This window comes from Zonotrichia albicollis, chromosome 5 (assembly GCF_047830755.1).
Source record: "Zonotrichia albicollis isolate bZonAlb1 chromosome 5, bZonAlb1.hap1, whole genome shotgun sequence".
Taxonomy (NCBI): domain Eukaryota; kingdom Metazoa; phylum Chordata; class Aves; order Passeriformes; family Passerellidae; genus Zonotrichia; species Zonotrichia albicollis.
The window spans coordinates 43,225,217-43,243,919 of NC_133823.1; the positions used below are offsets into that span (position 1 = coordinate 43,225,217).

Here is an 18,703-nt window from a genome sequence, read left to right on the forward strand (position 1 = left end):
TCCAGGGAAGATCACAGGCCAAAAAAGAGAACTCTGAACTGTTCCTACTTCCCTTTAGCTTTGTGTGTAGGTAGTAGAGGGCTTCTATCAGAGAAAATGCTCTGGCAGTAGATCAGCAGATCAGTACAGCCAGCAGACACAATGAGCTTCAGGCACTGTGGACTTTTGGTCTGATACAAACATTACTGGAGTGTTAGTTGCCCTTTTATAGGGCATGACTGTGTCAGTTTAAATATTTCATGGTATTTTGCTGAAGGTTTAACTGAACATAATTTGCAATTCAAGATTTTTAAACTGGCTTTGAAAGATTAAAAAAAAATGTTATTTATTTTAAGCAGGCATTACTGCAGGAGCAATGCTTGCAAACCTAGGGCCTGTACATGACATGCTCCTGCCCAAAAACCAAGGCAGTGCTTGTTGGTTGGGCCTCACTGTCAGGGGAGTCTCCCATGTGTGTGTGGTCTGATGAGTCTGCTGCCTACTGCTATCAGTGGGATTACTTTATTACATGTGATTAATAGAGGATTGCTAGCTGCCTTGATTTCTGGCTAATTTTAAGGCATTTTTTGTCCCCTGAGCTTACTGAGGAAAGTGATATTAGATGGTCAAGAATGCTCTCTTTGAGTGAAACTGCTCTCACTGTAGAGCATGTATGTGTACATGGGCTGAAATCTGCTCTCAACCCGTGGCTGTATTCAGCATCAAGAATAAGCTCTAGCTTCCATCAAGAATAAGCTCTAGCTTCCATCAAGAATAAACCCTTGCTTCCAGCAGCCACCTGGCTCGTGCAGTGGTTCAGGAGCCACTTTGGGCCAAGCTCTTGGCCTCAGGACAGCCAACCTCCATCTGTACAAGGTGAGGAGGTGACAGGGAGGTTCCTCTCCTTCAGCCCAGTGGTGACCTGCCGTGTTGCCCACAAGGCTCTGGGTAAGAAGAGGATGATCCCTTGTGACCATGTCCTTCTCTGGAGGTGTATGCCAGGTGTATGGTGTGCCAAGAGATTGGTCCTGCCCAGGGTCTCATGGATCTGTTTTCCTCTGTACAGAGACTGGGGAAGCACAGCCCAAACTGTTCTGGCTGCTGCCTGGACTCAGAGAAGAGACGTCACAAACACTTTCTTGGGCAGCTGAGGTTGTGAAGCCAGGCTGTAACACATAAACAGGCCTGATTCAATTCCTTTGAAGTCACTGGGAGCTTTGCCATTAATTATATAGCACTTGTTTTTAATTGGAACTGTTTTCTTATTTCTTTCAAATTAATTGTCTAGTACTTAGGGCAAAGAAAATGTTGCTGGAGCAGGCAATGTTTCCTGACCAAATGAGCAGGTTAACCTTCAGGTAAAGTACATTTTCCAAACACACACAGCGATGTTTTTTGCCTGCAAGACACGTGTCATGGCTTTGATGTTGTGATAATCTGCTGTAAATATTTATTTTCTAGTAAATGTACAGAAAAGGAGGAAAAAATAAAAAGAGGAGGAGATGAACTGTTATGTTTTTCTTCTCCTGACCTCCAAGGTCGCTTCAAAATGACAGAGAAGGACAATTGTTTAGAAGAGAATGCTCTGAAATGCAGTCACTGATAAACACTGCCTTTTAACTGGTTTGCTTGCTATCGATTGTACCTCCAAGCAAGTTCTACGTGTGTTTACTAAAAAAGGCTTTACTTTCCTTTCATCACTGCCTTCCTCTCAGTCAAGTCACTCCAAGTCCTTTCTCTCTGCAGCCATATAAAAAATGACATGGGAAAGAGTAGCTTCAAAGGAAAATTGGTTCTTTGTGGTTCAGCATACAAGTAATGGTACTTCTATAATTCTTCATTGAAATGTAGTAGGACAATTTATTCCCAAGCAGTACTTTGAAATCTTTCCTCTCTGTGCTGATTCCTCAAAAAATAGTGATAAACTGGCTAATGCTCTAATGTTTTAATTGTCTGAGATGTATGCTACATAAGTAACAGGACTGCTTTCTCACTCAGAGCCAAAAATAGAATCCCAATTTCATGTTTTGCTGCAAAATTTCAAATCACAATTTTGGGAAAATTAGTAGCCCGCTATCCCACATATTTCAAAAAGTGGACTTTTCCTGATGGAAAGCCATTCATTTTCAAGGGAAAAAGGATATTTTTGCAAAACATGGATGAAACATTAAGTTTAATTTGCATAAAGATAGAACTACTATGTTTAAAATATTTACACCTTAAAGACATAGGTGAAAAGTTAAAAATTATCTGGATCAGAACATAAAATTTATCAGGAAGAGAACATTTTCTGAAGGTTTTAAAACCTTCAGAAATTGATAGGTTTGTTTGCAAGCACTAAGACAAATTCCTGTGACATAGTGCCTACGTTCTGCGTGGACCACGTCTAATATGTCCAAACAACTGTGTGTGGTTTTCTCTTAGAGAATGAGAGAATTCTTCTTTCCACCGAGCTCTTTGCCTTTTTGTTTCTGAAGTTCTGTGGCAGCTACTGTTCATCTGCTCAAGCAGAGAGAAATCCCTTGCTAAGCTCCTAGAAGGTCCCGTGTTCTGTTGTTAACATTGCATCACAGAAATCTTGATGTGGAGTTAGTTCCACCAAACATACCTTTAAAAGAAAGCACAAATCAAAGACATAGTCTGCCCTACTCCCATAAAAAAATTCTTGCCATAATCTTCCTTTGTCCCATCATTGTCACTTAGGGAGGCATTGTGGATTCATCTGCTCCACTTTCCATGCTGCTGGCCCAGGAATCAATGTAAAATGTCTTTGTGAGATGTCAGATTACTAAGAGATTAATGTGGCTTTAAATGAGTTTTATAGTATTTTTGCATATTACGAGGTCACATTTGTGAATGAGAAGAGTCCTTTAAATATGCATTTGAAATGTATTTAGAAGCATGCTATTATATATGAGCCTGGAGTGGATAATGCTGCTCCTGCAAGAAGGGCTGGGATTGTCAGGAGTTGATGTCAGGAGCACTGCTTAGGAAATACTTAAGGAGAGCAAAGCAATTAACATTTAAATCCAGATTTATTTGCCTTTCAAACTCTTCTGTAAGAACTGAGTGCATGGTAAACATGGCATTCAGTTCAGAGATTTTGTTGGAGCTTGCATTGCAGCGGTTCTCCATCCTGAGGGCACCTCAGGTTTGTTGCACCCTCACTCATGCACCAGTTATTGCATGACCAGCTGTGTGTATATAACTTTTCCTGCTCAGAGGCAGAAATATATGGGATGGCTGTCCCAAATTGACCCTTCAAGCAGAAGCACTAAGAGCACCCTGGAAACTGCTCTCTCTTCACTGTAAATGTCCTTCTCTTTTCCTGAACAGAAACACTTATTCTTCAAATGTATTTCCACCCATAACTTACATAGAAACACAGACATCTGGAAGATCAAATGAAATATGTCTCTTCTAGTATGTCCCAAATGATTTCATTCCTCAAATCCAAGAGGACTATTTCTCACTAACTACAGATGATGCTCAGACTGCAAGCAGCAAGATACAATGCATAACCTGATAGTAAAAGATATGATGACCAGTAGCGATATTATTATCAAGAACTTTTTTTTCTTTTAAAATCAAATTCCTTATTTACTTTTCAAGGACCTGATTCTATCGGCCTTAGGACTAAAACAACTCCGGTTTTCATGGGAGCAGTGCCTGACTTTAACTATTAAAGCACAATTATCTTGGTGGTAGCTCTGACTGCAGTTGCTTAAGCCCCTGAGGGAGTCCTGCTGGCCATCAGGCCGTGTGGCTGGGAAGTGTCTTGGTGTTACTTCCATGAATATTTGTTTTGATAGAAAATGCCAAAACTGTCAGGGAGGTCACCATGCCCACAAACTGTGTTTGTTGTTGCTATTTTCTCCATCACAGAGCACCCTTCACACTGTCACCTGTCACGAGAAGGTGGTGGCTGTTCGGAAAGATCACACGGAATCGCTGGGAATGACTGTGGCAGGTGGAGCATCGAACCGGGAATGGGATCTGCCTATCTATGTGATAAGTGTGGAACCTGGAGGAGTGATCAGCAGAGACAGCAGGATAAAAACAGGTAAAAGGGGGGGATTTTGAAAGCCTGCCTTAAATCAAGAGCTTCTTTTGAAAACTGCGGGATAGTGAAAGAGCTTCACACTCTGACATCTTCAACAATCCTATAGATTTTGGGATGTGTCAGATTAGAGGATCTCAAGTCAGCTACCAGAAAAGGCATAATATGCAGCAGTAATCATCTCTGTGAAGTAGGACATAGGAATATTCTGGTAGGAAAAAAAATATAAATAGCTTTTCACAGGTAAATTCTCCTAACTCTTGATATATTCATTGTGCAACCTTCATGCGTTTTCAAAGTAATTTTTTTTTGCTTATTTGTCGTTGCATTCATTAATTTGAATTAAATATACAGGATCAAAATTCCCATTGTATATGAAGCCATATTAATGCCTTGTGGCTCAGCCTCATGTCTGGAAATATTAGCTTCCTACCCCCATTTAGCTACTGATGTAACAGGATGATAAGGCTGATAGTTTCTCCCCTTCTGCATGAATAAGCTTTTAGAGCCAGATGAGGACCATATTTTATCAGTTGATTTTGTGGGAATAGCTGGGCAGCAGAGGAAAGATGAAACTCTCAGGTTTCAGGATGTTACATCCTCAAGAGCCAGATCCCTCGGTAGCTTGCATCCAGCAATGACACAGCTCACCTACCCTTCATCCCCTATATTCTTCCTTAGTCCAGTCACTGCCTGGAAACTGAAGGGAAATCCTGAGTTTTAGGGAAATGAAGGCACCCAAAAATGGGGCAGAATAGCTGCAACCCAGTCAGATCCCAGGAGCCTGGGTCTCAGTGCCCAGCATTGGCACACATGGGAACTCCCTCTTTGTGCCTACTCAATGAAACCCATGTGAGAACACAACAAAGCAAAACAGCAGATTTCCCCTTTCCTTCTGCTGGGAGATGAATGCCTCTCAATGGAGTACACTTTCCAAAATATATTCATCATGAGGCAGCATGGAAAACTCAGCCTAGTTAATTTGATAAAATTAGAAACAAATGAATATGTGATGTTATAATAGCACCAGAGGTCTCTGATGTAGAGCAGCTCTTAGGCTGTTGTCCTTCTTATTGGGGACAGACAACAAGAAGAGATTAATGCTCATTTGCAGTGCCTGGACTGCCAGTGATAAATCTCTGCCTGGAGAAGCATCCAGGCCAAGTATAGAGGGCACCCAGGAAAGCCCTGGCGTGGCAGCCTGCTCTGAAGGGTTGCAGAGCACTTGGCATTGAGGCTGCTTGCATGACATTAGTGATGTCTTTATTGTTCTTCCTGTAGTAATTGAGGTCATCTTTGCATTTTTCTCTGTGGCTGCTGTGCCTATATTATAAATAAGGCATACAGAAAAATGGTTTGGCTTGCAGCCATTCAAACAGGCATTAATATGAAAATAATAACATGTTATTCCACAAAGCAAACTAGGAAGAGCCAGTTGGAGTGGCAGTCCTCTGCTAAGGGAGAGCTGGGAGAAAAAACATCACTGAGTTGTGGGGTTTCAAGCTTAGGCTGAGTATAAATGTTAGCTGGAAGTGGACTCCAAGACCCAGAGCAGTACTAGGCACCAGTACCAAAGCTTGTTGGTGCAGCAGGACCCCAGCTGTTTGTTCAGCTCCAGATGCAGGAGATGACGTGGAAAGAAACCAGGACAAATCCTCTGTCCAGCCACGCAAGGTTTCTGTGTACAGGAATCTCCCCTCATGCCTGTGGCATGTTTACTAGCGTATGCTTTGTTAAACGTTAGGAATAACAAAAATCCTCATCAGGCTGCTGGTTCTTGGCCATGGATTTGACTCACTTGTTTGTGGAGGTGGGGAGGGGATCCTGGAAACACTTGCAGAGTTTTTTATCATCTGCTTTATTGGTCTCAGGTGACATCCTCCTGAACGTGAATGGCATTGATCTGACGGGAGTCAGCCGGGGCGAGGCCGTCGCCCTGCTGAAGAACACCAACTCCTCAGTGGTGCTCAAAGCCCTGGAGATGAGAGCATGTGAAGCCCAGGAGGAGCAGGGTCATCTCCCACCCCCTGAGGACACACAAGTGACTGCTGAGAGCAGTGAGTGGTCGCCGTCCTGGGTTATGTGGCTGGGGCTGCCACGGTAAGTACACAGATTGCAACCTCTGGCTGAGGGGGAGTGAGAGGAAAGATTTGTATTTTCTGGCAATACTTTCTTTTGGCTTGATTCATTGCACTGACATCTTAATTAAATCCAGGCTCTGTCACCGACTTGACTCTAAATACCTCCCTTTTGTAAATGGGTATGTGTACATGGCAAAATAGACCTGCAGTTCCCCCATGAGGGAGGATAGGATGCTGAATTGTTTCAATCTTGTAAACGTATCTGGCACTTAGGGAGTGAAAGGAAAATCTTACACGGATACAGGAGCTTGCTGAACTGGAGTTTAGGCTCAACCACCCTGCAGAAGGCAGATACCCCTCCTGCAACACTCAAGCTGCACAGCCCTTCTCCTTTGCCAAATCCAGCTGAATTGTTTGACTTTACCCAGATGTTGAAAAGTTTGTGCAGTTGGCCAGTATCTCCAAATCACCTCTTTTAACCCCACCCCCGCTTGAAAGAAGTCCATTTGTCACACACAGGAAGCAGCTGTGTTGTCGTTTCAGCAAGGATAACTGGAGCCACATCGGCTGTCGCTGAGCTCTCAGTGTGCACGGTGTAATACCTACAGCTTCCAGGACATTCCAGACAGAATGAAATGAGGACACACTGTCAATCTGTGAATATGCAAAGCTGGGATCACAGACTTGAAACTGACACTCAGTTTTAAGGAATTAAGGATTTATCCTATAAGTTCCTCTTGACTATACTCCTAACTCCGGCAGCAGTTCGGTGTCTCTCTTTTACAGGAGGGCAGGAAAAGATGGTCTGCAGAACAGGTGGGCTTTTCTCTAGGCACAGTTTCAGGACTCCTCTTCATTTCCTACTCTTGCATAACAGGTTTCCCTGTTTCTAGCTGGAGCCATTTTGACCTCATTCACCTTGCAGCAAGGTCTACTGTGAGGGCCAGATGTTTTTTGAGGCTTGGTCTGATGCTAGTGACTGTATAGCATGTGCTGAAGCACTGCAAGAGCAGGAGGCAGGCTGTATGTCTGTAACCCACAGGCACAATGTTCCTCCTCCACTGGGGAGGACTGCATCTTTATACCTGTGAAAGAGAAGCAGCAAAAAGAAAATGCAGTAAATGGATACCCCTTAACTTGCTACCCCAGGCAATGGTAAATTCTCCTCACTCAGTGTCTGAGGACAGGCAGGCCCAAGGAGATCCTCATTCCTGCTAACTTCTGCTCTCCTGAGCTTGACCAGCACCATGGTGAAGGTACTAGAGCACAGGTAATGCTCTCAGTGAAGAGACAGCAACAGACCCAAGGCCTTATAGATGCTGCAATCTGCAGTGCTGAATCTTGCCTTCTATCACCATCCATTGCTAGATGGACTGAAACAATCACACCCTACCTTCACTGGGCTGTGTAGAAAACCTGAGCTGCCTGGTCGTCATCTTCTACTCACAGCTGCCTGAAGTTCCCAGTACCTCAGCATGGTAGAGGACACGAAGGACAGAGCTCCACAGTACTGCAGGCTTGCACTCAGAGTTCACATCAGTCAGTTCCACTTCACAGTTTGGCAATAAAATGGGTTTTCCTGTTTTAGAAACAGTTTCTGAGCTCACTTTAGCCTTCCTCCTCTGAAGGCTGCATGTGTGAAGGCATTCCAGCTCTTTTCGTCTGAAGGGAAATCAGCCCCAGTGTCAGCAAGGCTGAAGACAAGAGCTCATTGTAACTCCATCCCCAGCTGTGAGGCCGTGCACAGAGCACAGCATGGCCCTTCTCCTTCAAAGAGACAGGGGGACATTGGTATGCTGAGTGGGGGACACTGCTCTGAACATCAGACTAGCGCCTGGGACAGGGACCAATGCACATTAGATGTGACAGAAACAAAGGTGCTCTGTTTTCTTATTGGCAGCTGATTGGCTGAGTAGGGGCACAAGAGGATCAGGTTTGGGATTGCTCACTAGGTATTAGCAGACCCTTCAGCCTTCCCCTGCATAATTGTGCTCGCTCACTTACTGTTCTGATTCTCCAGGGCCCACATCAGATGTCCGAAAGTCCTTCAACAAGTTCTCTTATGAGGATGTGTATCATGTTAACTCATTTTTCTCCAGGTTGAGCATTTAACCTTTCTCTGGCTTTCAGTTTGCTTTTGGCAAGGATCACATCTCACTAGGTCCCAAGATATTGTCAGCAGTCTCATGACATTTTCCAGACTGTTAGAGAAAATTATGCTCTGTCTAAATAGATGTCTGACAGGTCCACCTTGAAAAAAGTGCCTGAAGTGCAGTTATGGGGTAAAATGTTGAAGAATCACCTACTTTAATTAAAACAATTTACTAGAAGGACTGTTCCAAGATGTCTGAGTCTAAGAATGTTTGGTACAGCTAATGGAAAAGTAGAAATGTCAAAATCATTATTATGCAGGATCATGCAAAGTACTTGGGAAGATGGGCCAGAAGGGACAACCCTATGTAAGACAAATTGAACAAAATAGAAAAGGCAGTAAAACTGGTAGGCCAGGAACAGGCATGGTTTAAAAAAGAGGAAGCTGGATAGTAGATTATTTAAATTCTTTTGAGAAGGGAAATATGTGTCTCAAGACAAGCCATGGCAGTGCAGTGTGTGTATTTGTTCAGCAAGCAAGCAAGGTGGGGTGTTCAGAGGCAGCTTGACCTCACAATTTTGAGTGGGATGTTCAGGCTTAAGAAACTGAGGGGGCGGGAGAGTCTTTCCTTCTTTGTCCAAATCCATGAAATTTTGAGGAAAATCCCGTGAATGGTACCATAAAATGTGCTGAGTTGAACTAAACACTAGAGCATGCCTACAAACTTCTGCCCATGTCCAATGAAGTAGAAAATAGGCTAGCATTAATAATAGTTACAAGATTCAAGGTAGATAACTGTAAATGTCTGATTTTCAATAGTAGAACAGAACTCTTCTTTTCCCAGGGACTGCATGCATATTACAGAGATGGGTACAGTCAAGAGACACAAATATTGAGAATTAGGGAATGATATCATTTTTCTGGATGAAGTTGGTATCAGCAGAATCAGACAAGTTATCTGATCCCTTGCACCAAAACTCAAAGACTTGGAAAAGCCATCTTGTTAATTTAACATTTATGGATCTCACTTAGTTTGTCCTTTTCTTGTGAGTTCTTAGAATTGGGTTCTCCCACTTTTGTATGGCTTAATAATACATAAACAGCTCCTCTGTTCTTTCTGTAGTACGATCCAATATGTGGTGGTTATAAAATACGTGCACATGTGCATCTGACATCTGTCAAAACTTGGCCTGCATGCAAGCGGAGGGGCTGCGGGCTGGGCGGCGGGAGGAAACAGTGATGCAGGACCTCAAGCATTCTCGCCCCAAGACTTATTTCAGGGTAGCTAATTTAATTGTTTGTTGTTTAGGAAGACAGAACTCCTTTATTGGTAGAGGGACTTGTTGTTGTGAAGCATACACAAAGGAAATAACAGGGAACAGCTGGCAAAGAGCATTTCTCCAGCTCTGTGATGCTGCTTCTATCCTTGCTTGTTCTCCTGCTCTCCTTTCTTTGCTCTCCTCACATTTCCTTCCCTCAGCTAGTACTTAGAATACTTTTTAGATCATCCTGTCATAACATTTACAAACATTAGTACTTCACACAAGTGCTTTTCTTAATCTGTAAAGTGAGATGAGAAAGAGACAAGGTGGCCAAAGTCATTCTGCAAACCTGGGGTACAACAAGATGTAAAACGTGAAATTAGGACAGAAACACCTCCAAAGTAACTCTACCTGGCCTGTATGACACTGGTGGAAACAATTCTCAAATATTACTTACTTGGCTGCCATTTGTGTACTGTAATGGGGAGGGAGGAGGGAGTTACCCTTTTCATAGCTGTTAGTGCCGAAATCCTCCTGCAGTTGGGCTGTTTTTCATTCCTAGAGCATAAGACTACTTTATGAAAATCAGCAGGGAATTGTACATTTAACTGCTTGACAACAGGCACTGTCCTCATGCATCAGTGACTGATGCTTTGTTGTAGTATTGCTCAGGATAGGACCCTGTGGCTAAATACTGTATGTCCCAAATCTTGAATCTGAGGCAGGTTCACACATAAATTACTTCTTATCCTCATCTTCTGGAGTATTTAGTGATAAAGGCTGAAGACTATGAGCTGCTCTCTTCCAAGGAGATGGTTCTCCTTAGACCAGCTGCAGATTAGTGAGTGTAGCACTGGGCAGCAGACACCTCTGCCTCAAAATCAACACTGAATTATAGTACTAATGGCTGAATCCTGGCACTGCTTGGTCATGACCTTGATAAGTACCATTAAACATAGAGGGTTTAAGTGATTTTGCACATTGAAGAAGTCCACAGACGGTAAAGTAATAATGCCTGGCTGCTCAGGAAGAAGCAAGTGTCACCTGTTTCTTACATTAGTGACCAGTGAACTCTTGTGCAAATATTGCATACCTACCATCCTGGCAGCAGGTGAATATTTGTAGGCCCTGGGGGACTAATCTAGTATTATGCTGTGAAAGACAGCAAATGCACTATTTAAAACACAATTTTTAAAACACTAGGCATATCAGTCCTTAAGATAAAGGCTATTTATCTTCCTATAGAAGTGTCAAGTGCTTCTAAGAAACCTAAAATGTCTCTGAATAGAGCTTGTAACAGTTGCCTGCTGTAGGTCAGCCTATATTTTAAGATTTGGAGTAGCAAATATATTTTTAGACATTCGGAAATTTCAGTCATTCCTGGGGTCACCACTAATGATAAGATGGTAAAGTACTATGGACAGAAAGTTTTATCACTCATTCTCTAACAAATAGAATTAATTTGGTTTAAAAAAAGGAAGCATATTAATGTACTCAGAGCATTAAGGAACATTTAAGAGTCTAATAACACTATTCTTAGTTTTCCCCTATTCCTACTTTTGGAACCTAAGCTTTGATGAACATAACATGCAGTATCATAAAATACGTTCAAAAGACAAATGGAGGGAGAAGCAGATTTCAGTTCTCTTACAACAAAATCTTGTGTTAATCATTACAGTAAGGACAAGCTGTCTTCTTGAGAGCAGACTCAGAACTCCAAAGCACTGACTCAGATGGATAAGTTTCTCTCATCTTCCATGCTGTGACTTATCAGATTACTCAACAAGCTCAGGATCCCTAATTCCACCGATACCTGTCTTTGTGTAATCTGTTATTTTTATAGTTCATTCCATTGGCCTTAAAATTATTTCACTTTGACATGCACCATAGTATTAAGTATCTGAGTGACACTTAACAGTATTAAGTGTCTGAGCACTTTGACCTAATTAATCACATACAGGCTCATATCTGGAAGATAAACAAGTCATTGGGGTGTACAAGGTAGAAGAAATACAGCTTTTTGAATTGCTGATTTACAAACATTAAATCCAGGCTTAAGTGCTTTTCTCCATCACAGCAACCAGAGCATTTGCATAGATTCCTACCCTATAAAAAAACCTAATTTAATACTTAAGACCAAGACTAGCTTTACTTTTGGGATAACTGCTTATCTGGTTGTAACAGGAAAGCAGTACTACAGGAACAGAAGAGAAGTGTAGGTGCTTAATGCAGTGGAAATATGGCACTACTTTAACTCTTAAGAACAGTGTATGGGTCCATGAAAAGACAGATTCATTATTAGTGGTTCATCAGAATCTCAAGTTAACTATAAACATTTAATTAAACTGGTTTATTTCAGATATTTGTACAGCTGCAAAGAAATTGTATTACGAAGAAATACATCTGGAAGTCTTGGCTTCAGCATCGTAGGAGGTTATGAAGAACATACTGGGAACAAACCATTCTTTATCAAATCCATTGTTGGGGGAACACCAGCATATAACGATGGCAGAATTAGGTAATGATTAATATCTAAAAAAAGTAGCATTTATGTAAGTTCTTCTGGTTAACCTGTGGGAGTTTTAAAAAACATGTTTTCATTAAGGCAGTGGCAGGGACAGGGGAAGGACTCACTGATATAGAAGTAACTCTGGGAGACAAGGAAACAGGACACAAGTATCCTGAAGTTTAACAGATCTGCTTTCATAGCAGAATGTTTTCAGATGTCTAGCAATCTACTAGTATGTGAGTAAGTTAAGTTAAAAGAAGAGTCAATTTGATCTCTGGGGTGGTACAAAGCATGCCAGCACAGACATTCTAAACACCCCAACCAAACACCTTCCCTGCAAACACCAGTACACTTGAGGAGAGTAAATGCACAATCATGGCACAAACTTACATCAATTAACAAGGCTTAAAAGGTACAGTTGTTCAGAACACAGATCATTCTAGTACCTAAAGAGGGCCTACAAGAAAGCTGGAAAGGGACTTTTTACAAGGGTATGCAGTGCTAGGACAAGGGACAATGGCTTTAAACTGAAATACAGTAGATTTAGACCAGATATTAAAAAGAAATTATTTAATATGAGGGTGGTGAGGCACTGGAACAGGTTGCCCAGAGTTGTGGATGCCTCCTCCTGATTCAGTGACAGGCTGGCTGGGTCTTTGGGCAACCTGGTCTAGTAGAAGGTGCCCCCGGCCAGAGCAAGGATTGGAACTGGATTATCTTTGAATTCCTTTCAACTGGAGCCCTTCTATGATTCTGTGATGATGAATTACCAGAATGGGTGTCAGAAGAACTATATCATGTTTTCTTTCAAATATGTTGAATTAATTATAAATTTGTAAGAAACCCAAACAAGTGAAATATTTTCACCTGCTTTATCCCCTTAGTCATGAACAGCAGTTAGCCAGAGAAGGAGCCATAATACTCATTTATACCCCTTCCCCCAGCTTAAGGATGTGCTTTGGCATTTGAAAACATTTAAGATTTAATTGTTGTCTTGCATTTATTTTTTCAGATGCGGTGACATCCTCCTTGCTGTCAATGGCAGGAACACATCAGGAATGATGCATGCCTGCTTGGCAAGGATGCTCAAAGAACTAAAAGGAAAAATTACTCTCACAATTGTGTCCTGGCCTGGCACATTTTTATAAAACAAGTCTTCATGGAGAGTGTGACAAGTATCTTAACATGGGGAAAACGTTTTAAAAAAAAGGAACACCAGTCTTTGCTTTTTTGGGGAGTAAAGTATGTATTTATAAAGAAAAGGTTTGTGAAATTTCAACCTGCATGTCAAGAAAAGTCAAGTTTAGGCAAAGCAGTGACACCTGTCAGAAAATCACTTCAGAGTGATCCAAGCTACAGACTTAAGTCCTTCCTTCCCTGTGTTCTTAAGGGTTTTTTGTTGTTTTTTTATACATACCTATATATCTATTTAATGCATTATAATAATAATAATGGAATTTAAGGAGCAGCAGCTTCTGCTCACCCACTATATTTTGATTTACAAAAAGAAAACCTTGAATAACTAATGGAAATATTTCTTGCAATTTTTCTAGTTGCAATAATCAGGTGAAGGTTTTTATCCAACACATTAATAGCACTTTGATTATGTGTACCTTTTCATGGTAAGCATGAAGCTGGTATTTTCAAGACTTTCAAGTACTGTTTGTTAGTCTGTAAAACTGTGAATGAAATTTCTAAAATAATTAAAAATAATTGTAACTGTGTACTTGTACAGACATTATTTTCATCCAAAACCAAATTACCTCGTTTCCCTGGTTTGTTCTGATTAATTCTATTAAATCTGGGATTTTTATATAGACTATTACTTTTAAGGAAATACACTGCACCCTGCTAATGCCATCAAGTAAGTCTTTTGAATAGCAGTAAAATTTTTGTGGGACTGCCTTATCAATCATACTTGATACTGTTCTGCATGAAGTAAATCTGAAAGTGATGATGGTCCTATATGTCTTTTAAAATAGTCCTTTGTCTTTCTCTGCAAATTACTCATGTTCCACAGCCTTGTTTTTATCTCACAAGCCTACACTGGGAAGAGGATATGTTTGTTAATCTTTATCATGTTAAGGGCAGCTGTTCCCCTAGAACAAAGACTAAAATGAACTCTCTCTTAAGCCACTGAAAGGCAGCAGGGACGATTATCCAGCTTAATTCATCCTTATGCACCCACACAAACCAGACATAATTACCACGTGTATCATCACCATGCTCAGTGTTCCAGTCAACTAAGAACAATCGGCACCTTTCCCACTTTCCCTGTTTTTTTTTTTTTGCTTCACATTATTACAAGGCTTTTGAAGAGCCTGCAGTTCTTGTGTGTCCCTGTAGTAAGGGATGACCTTTCAAAATAAGTCTCCAAAAGCTATGCTAAACCCACACTGTTCCAGATGTTGGGTATATAATAAAATGAATGCACACTGTTTATAAAGTCAGTAAAAGAATGACCTTCCCGTTGGCTTATGAAAAAAGGAGACAATTTAATACAAAGAATTTAAGCCCTACTTATATTGTAAGAGCATAAGCCTCTAGATGTAAGATGTTTTCTCACTGTTTTACTGTTTCTTAAAAGACAAAGTCAGTCCAAGAATCTTAACATGAAAAATTTGTTCTTTTATTTTCAAAAAAAAAACCAAAGTAACCTTTGATTTCAAACTAACAGAACAAGATTAAGAGCAAATTATTATAATTCCCAGAAAAATAACAAGATTTATAGTAATCTATTTCTGGCACTAATATATATGCAAGTAGGCAAAAAAAATCACACAAGCCTATTCCACAGGGGCAGCTTCAGTGTTTTCCTGTTCAGGAGCAGGTTCACCACTGGCTTCTTTTCCTTCTTTGCTTCTTTTGGACTTCTTGTGTTTGTGCCTTCTGTGGCTATCCCCTTCTTCACTGTCGTGACGACGTCGGCTGTTACTAAATAGAGAGAAAACATGCCTCAAGCACTTGACACTTCAGGCCCTATTTCATTATAAAGTACCACAAAAACAGCTTCTGCATCTGATCCCAACTCAGAGTTTTTGGATGTCAGTGCAGAACTGAATTTTTCCTGGAATGGAACATACATCTATCCATCCTGTAATTTTTGGGGGAAAAGTAGAATGATTTTTCCCATTTGTAACCCATATTCTAATAGCAAGACTTTTAACAACATCATGCACCTATTGGCATTCCTTAAAAATTTGACATTCTTGTTGACCCCATTTTCTGGACTTAACTTTTATTTTTATCTTAAAATGGGTCAGGTAGAACAATTTCTCTCAAGTGACTGCGAGGATTAATTTACTTACTGAGAATGACTATTGAGTTGTTCTGTTCATGCTGCTGAATGTCAGCTTCATTCCACCCCTTTCTGACTCACCATTTTTACCCTTCTTTCCCCAGTGTCCTACTTTCTGTTCACTACTTTCTGTCACTCAATACGAGGTTACCCAGGGTCAGTATTGCTTCTTGTCTGTCCATGTTTCACACGGCAGACTTGTTCCAAGTAGCACATTCAAGTGTTTACAGTCTTTCCACAAAACTCCTGTTTGTTTGGGGTTATTTTAGAAGTTTACTTCTTTTTTTTTTCTTTTTTTTTTTTAACTGGACAAGTCTTTCATATCCTATTAAAAAAAGAGAAATCAAACCTTCGAGATGACTTGTGTCGAGTCTCTTCTTTCTCTCTGTGCCTCCTGTCTCTGTGTCTGTCTTCTTTCTCTCTGCTTGTCCTATGGCGGTCGTAGCCCCTCTCTGCATAGTCTCTGTATCTGTAGCGTTCTTCATCACTGATTCAGAAAGAAGAGATTTTCAGGACAGTAAGACCAAGGAGTATAACAATAACAAGCTAAATCAGGAAAAAATCTTAATATTGGAAAATCTTAATATTGCTTCTGGGTGTCTACATGAGTTCCAGTGCTTAAAGGACAATAAAGTTCTTAATGTTATACACTAGACTTGTGTAGTTAATGCAGTTTTGAAAGGAAATTTTTCATTAAAAATGAAAGAAAAAAAGAATACAACAGTGCCCCATTAAGTTTATATAGGAGTTATCAAGCTGTTAGCTTGAACCTGTATCTAACTGTGAAGGAAATACAATCCTACATAAACGTCAGTAATTTTTTTGGATCAGTCTTTGAAACATTCAACACTTATCAGCACACTTTTGGACTATTATACAGTTTGGGTAAATTAAAATTAGATTTTGGTACAGTTATCTACTTCCTTACACTCACTTCAAGAAAAGGAAACACTAAGCACAAAGAGTAAAATATATTAAATGTTTGGGTTGCTTTTGAAATTAATTTTTCACTAGTGCTGTCTCTACTTCTCTCTAGGATTGCCATGAAATGCTGCCCTGCCACAATGTTGGTAAAAACCCGTAAATATCACAGGTTAGACAAGAATTCAAAGGCTTTACTTAAAAACATATTTTTGTATTTTGACTTGATGAAAAGGGCAGTTCTAAGAGTTTACTGAAATCTAAAAAAAAAAAAAACCAAAAAACCAAGAAAACTCCAAAGTCCATTGTTAGCCAACACAACTCATATGGTACATTAGCATAGCTTAAAAAGGCATGATCATTTCATCATTTCTATAAGAAAATCCTACCCAGCATCACTTAAGAGTACAACTTCAATACAAATAACCTCAGTGTAATTATTTATACATCACATGAAGTCTTTAACCATAGTTTGGGAGATCCCCACCAAGTCCTAAAAAAAGGCACAATGTAACCAGTCTTTCTAAAGCAGTAAAATCAGTAACAATTTAGATACTGTTGACCTAAAGACAGGCAAGTGTTTCTGTCTCTGCCAACACACACCATGAAAGAAATTATCTTCCTGAGGTCCCTGCAGCAGCAGAAGGGATCAGACAGATCACATAGAGACAACAGCTCAAGCCTACTGAGATTTCTCATGTCCTGGAGCACTGAGAACTGAGATCAACCCCATTTTATCTGCCACAACTTGGATCCTCTTGCTATTTCCCAAGTGAGGACATAACATTAATGATTATTACAGCTATGCATGAAAACTCAGTGAGAAGGGGGAACACCTGAAGCAACAGCACTAGTCTTTTTATGAAAACTTGTATGATTACATCATTAAGCAAATGTCAGAAATTAGTAATTTAAGACACTGTAGAGAAACACTAGCCACTCAATAGAGAATTCTGCTTTTTTGAGGGACATGAAAAATAGTCACACATCAAAACAAAGAAAACTACAGCTACAACTACTGAACTCAAAATTATGATTTGCCACTGAGTAATACAACTTCACTGACTTTATAATGCATTTATAACCACAGATCGGAGAGTAATCTAATCGAATCATGAAAAGCACATTTGTGCTCAAATAGCACAAAAACTGAAGTCGGAAGGCATGACTGGAGGTCAGCAGGACCAAACCCCAGCTGAAGCAGGGCCAGCAGGACCAGCTGACCAGTACCATGTCCAGACAGCTTCAGGCTATCTCCATAGATGGAGACTCCTCAACCTCTCCGTGCAACTGCAGCTCCCTCCCATATCTCATATTGCTTCACAAAACTAATATTTTGATGATCAGAATCTAATTAAAAAGTTAAAATCTGAATGCCTACCACTAACTTCTGATAAGCTTCCCATGAGAAATAGGATGGCTACTTGTAGACTTACAGCCTGGTTTCAAAGAGATCCAAAGCCCTTAATGGTAACTCACACTCTGCATTTGTTCCATTACCCAGTTATTTTAAAACACTCTAGAAAAGGTTACAATTATTACTGACACTCCCTTTTAAACCTTATTTTGGCAAATTACTAAAGAACCATGACAGCTTGTAAGTGTGTCTGATGAAAATAAACAAATTCTCTAAGTAAAGCAAAAAATCAGTTTGCCAAGACCAGTGCAGTGGGAGCTTTCAGGAACACTCTAATGCTGCTCAATGCTTTTGACCTTTATTGCACACTGATCGTGGAGTCTTGTTCAGTTTGTTGACAACCAGGACACCAAATCCTGTAAAGCTGCAATCCAGCCAGGCAGACCCTCATCTGCTCTTCTCCATGAGATTATTAAGTTCCAGGACTTTAGAAACACAGTTGCTGGGGTTTTTCTGTTTTTTGGTTTTTTTTTAATTTTTCAAATTGCTGAGGAAGAACCACGATACAGTAACAGATCAATCAAATTCCAATGTCTACATTTTTAGTGGTAACTAATTGACTTGAAACTACCAAAATAAAAAACAAAACAAAAAACCCAAACAAACAAAGTCCCAACCTTTGCAGAAGGGAAACAGTCCAAAAATAATGGCATCTTCTCAAGGGGGCAGAGTGAGATGCACTGTAAAAATGCACACTTTTCTCTGAGGATAGCAGGGTAAAAGCAGAACAGAATATAAAGACAGCTGAAAGTTCATTTTTAAACCACATTTTGGTTATAATAGAATAAAAATAATCCTATTTTCCAATAATTTTAAGAAATGTTGTAACAAAACCACACACTATTTTTCTGGAAAATAACTGCTAAAAGTATTGAAAGCCGTAATTTCTGAGCAGTAAAATGATAAACCTGATGCTTACTACAAACTCCACCAAAATACCAGTTGATCAAAGTTTAAACAAAGGCAATATAAATAAAATATATAAATCTGTGCAGTCTTTAAAATAGTTCACCTTCTCTTCCTCACAGTTCCATTAATTTTATTTTCATAAGTGCACAGAATTGAAAATAAACCTTCTTAAGAA

At 40.2% G+C, this 18,703-nt stretch overlaps 2 protein-coding genes across 4 annotated transcripts in view; one reads left to right on the forward strand and one right to left on the reverse strand.

Annotated features, from left to right (window-relative positions):
* The window catches only part of LNX1 (ligand of numb-protein X 1), a 78,321-nt gene extending 64,370 nt beyond the window's left edge, over window positions 1-13,951 (forward strand). For both annotated transcript variants that reach the window (XM_014269162.3, XM_005490023.4), the window contains 4 exons: window positions 3,865-4,042; window positions 5,911-6,139; window positions 11,834-11,992; window positions 12,996-13,951. In XM_014269162.3, coding sequence (XP_014124637.2) covers window positions 3,865-4,042; window positions 5,911-6,139; window positions 11,834-11,992; window positions 12,996-13,131 — 702 coding nt within the window. In that variant the 3' untranslated portion in view covers window positions 13,132-13,951. The remainder of the gene's footprint in view (window positions 1-3,864; window positions 4,043-5,910; window positions 6,140-11,833; window positions 11,993-12,995) is intronic.
* A 289-nt stretch (window positions 13,952-14,240) lies between these two features.
* The window catches only part of FIP1L1 (factor interacting with PAPOLA and CPSF1), a 37,628-nt gene continuing 33,165 nt past the window's right edge, over window positions 14,241-18,703 (reverse strand). For both annotated transcript variants that reach the window (XM_074541506.1, XM_074541504.1), the window contains 2 exons: window positions 15,631-15,768; window positions 14,241-14,917 (listed from right to left, as the gene is read on the reverse strand). In XM_074541506.1, coding sequence (XP_074397607.1) covers window positions 14,770-14,917; window positions 15,631-15,768 — 286 coding nt within the window. In that variant the 3' untranslated portion in view covers window positions 14,241-14,769. The remainder of the gene's footprint in view (window positions 14,918-15,630; window positions 15,769-18,703) is intronic.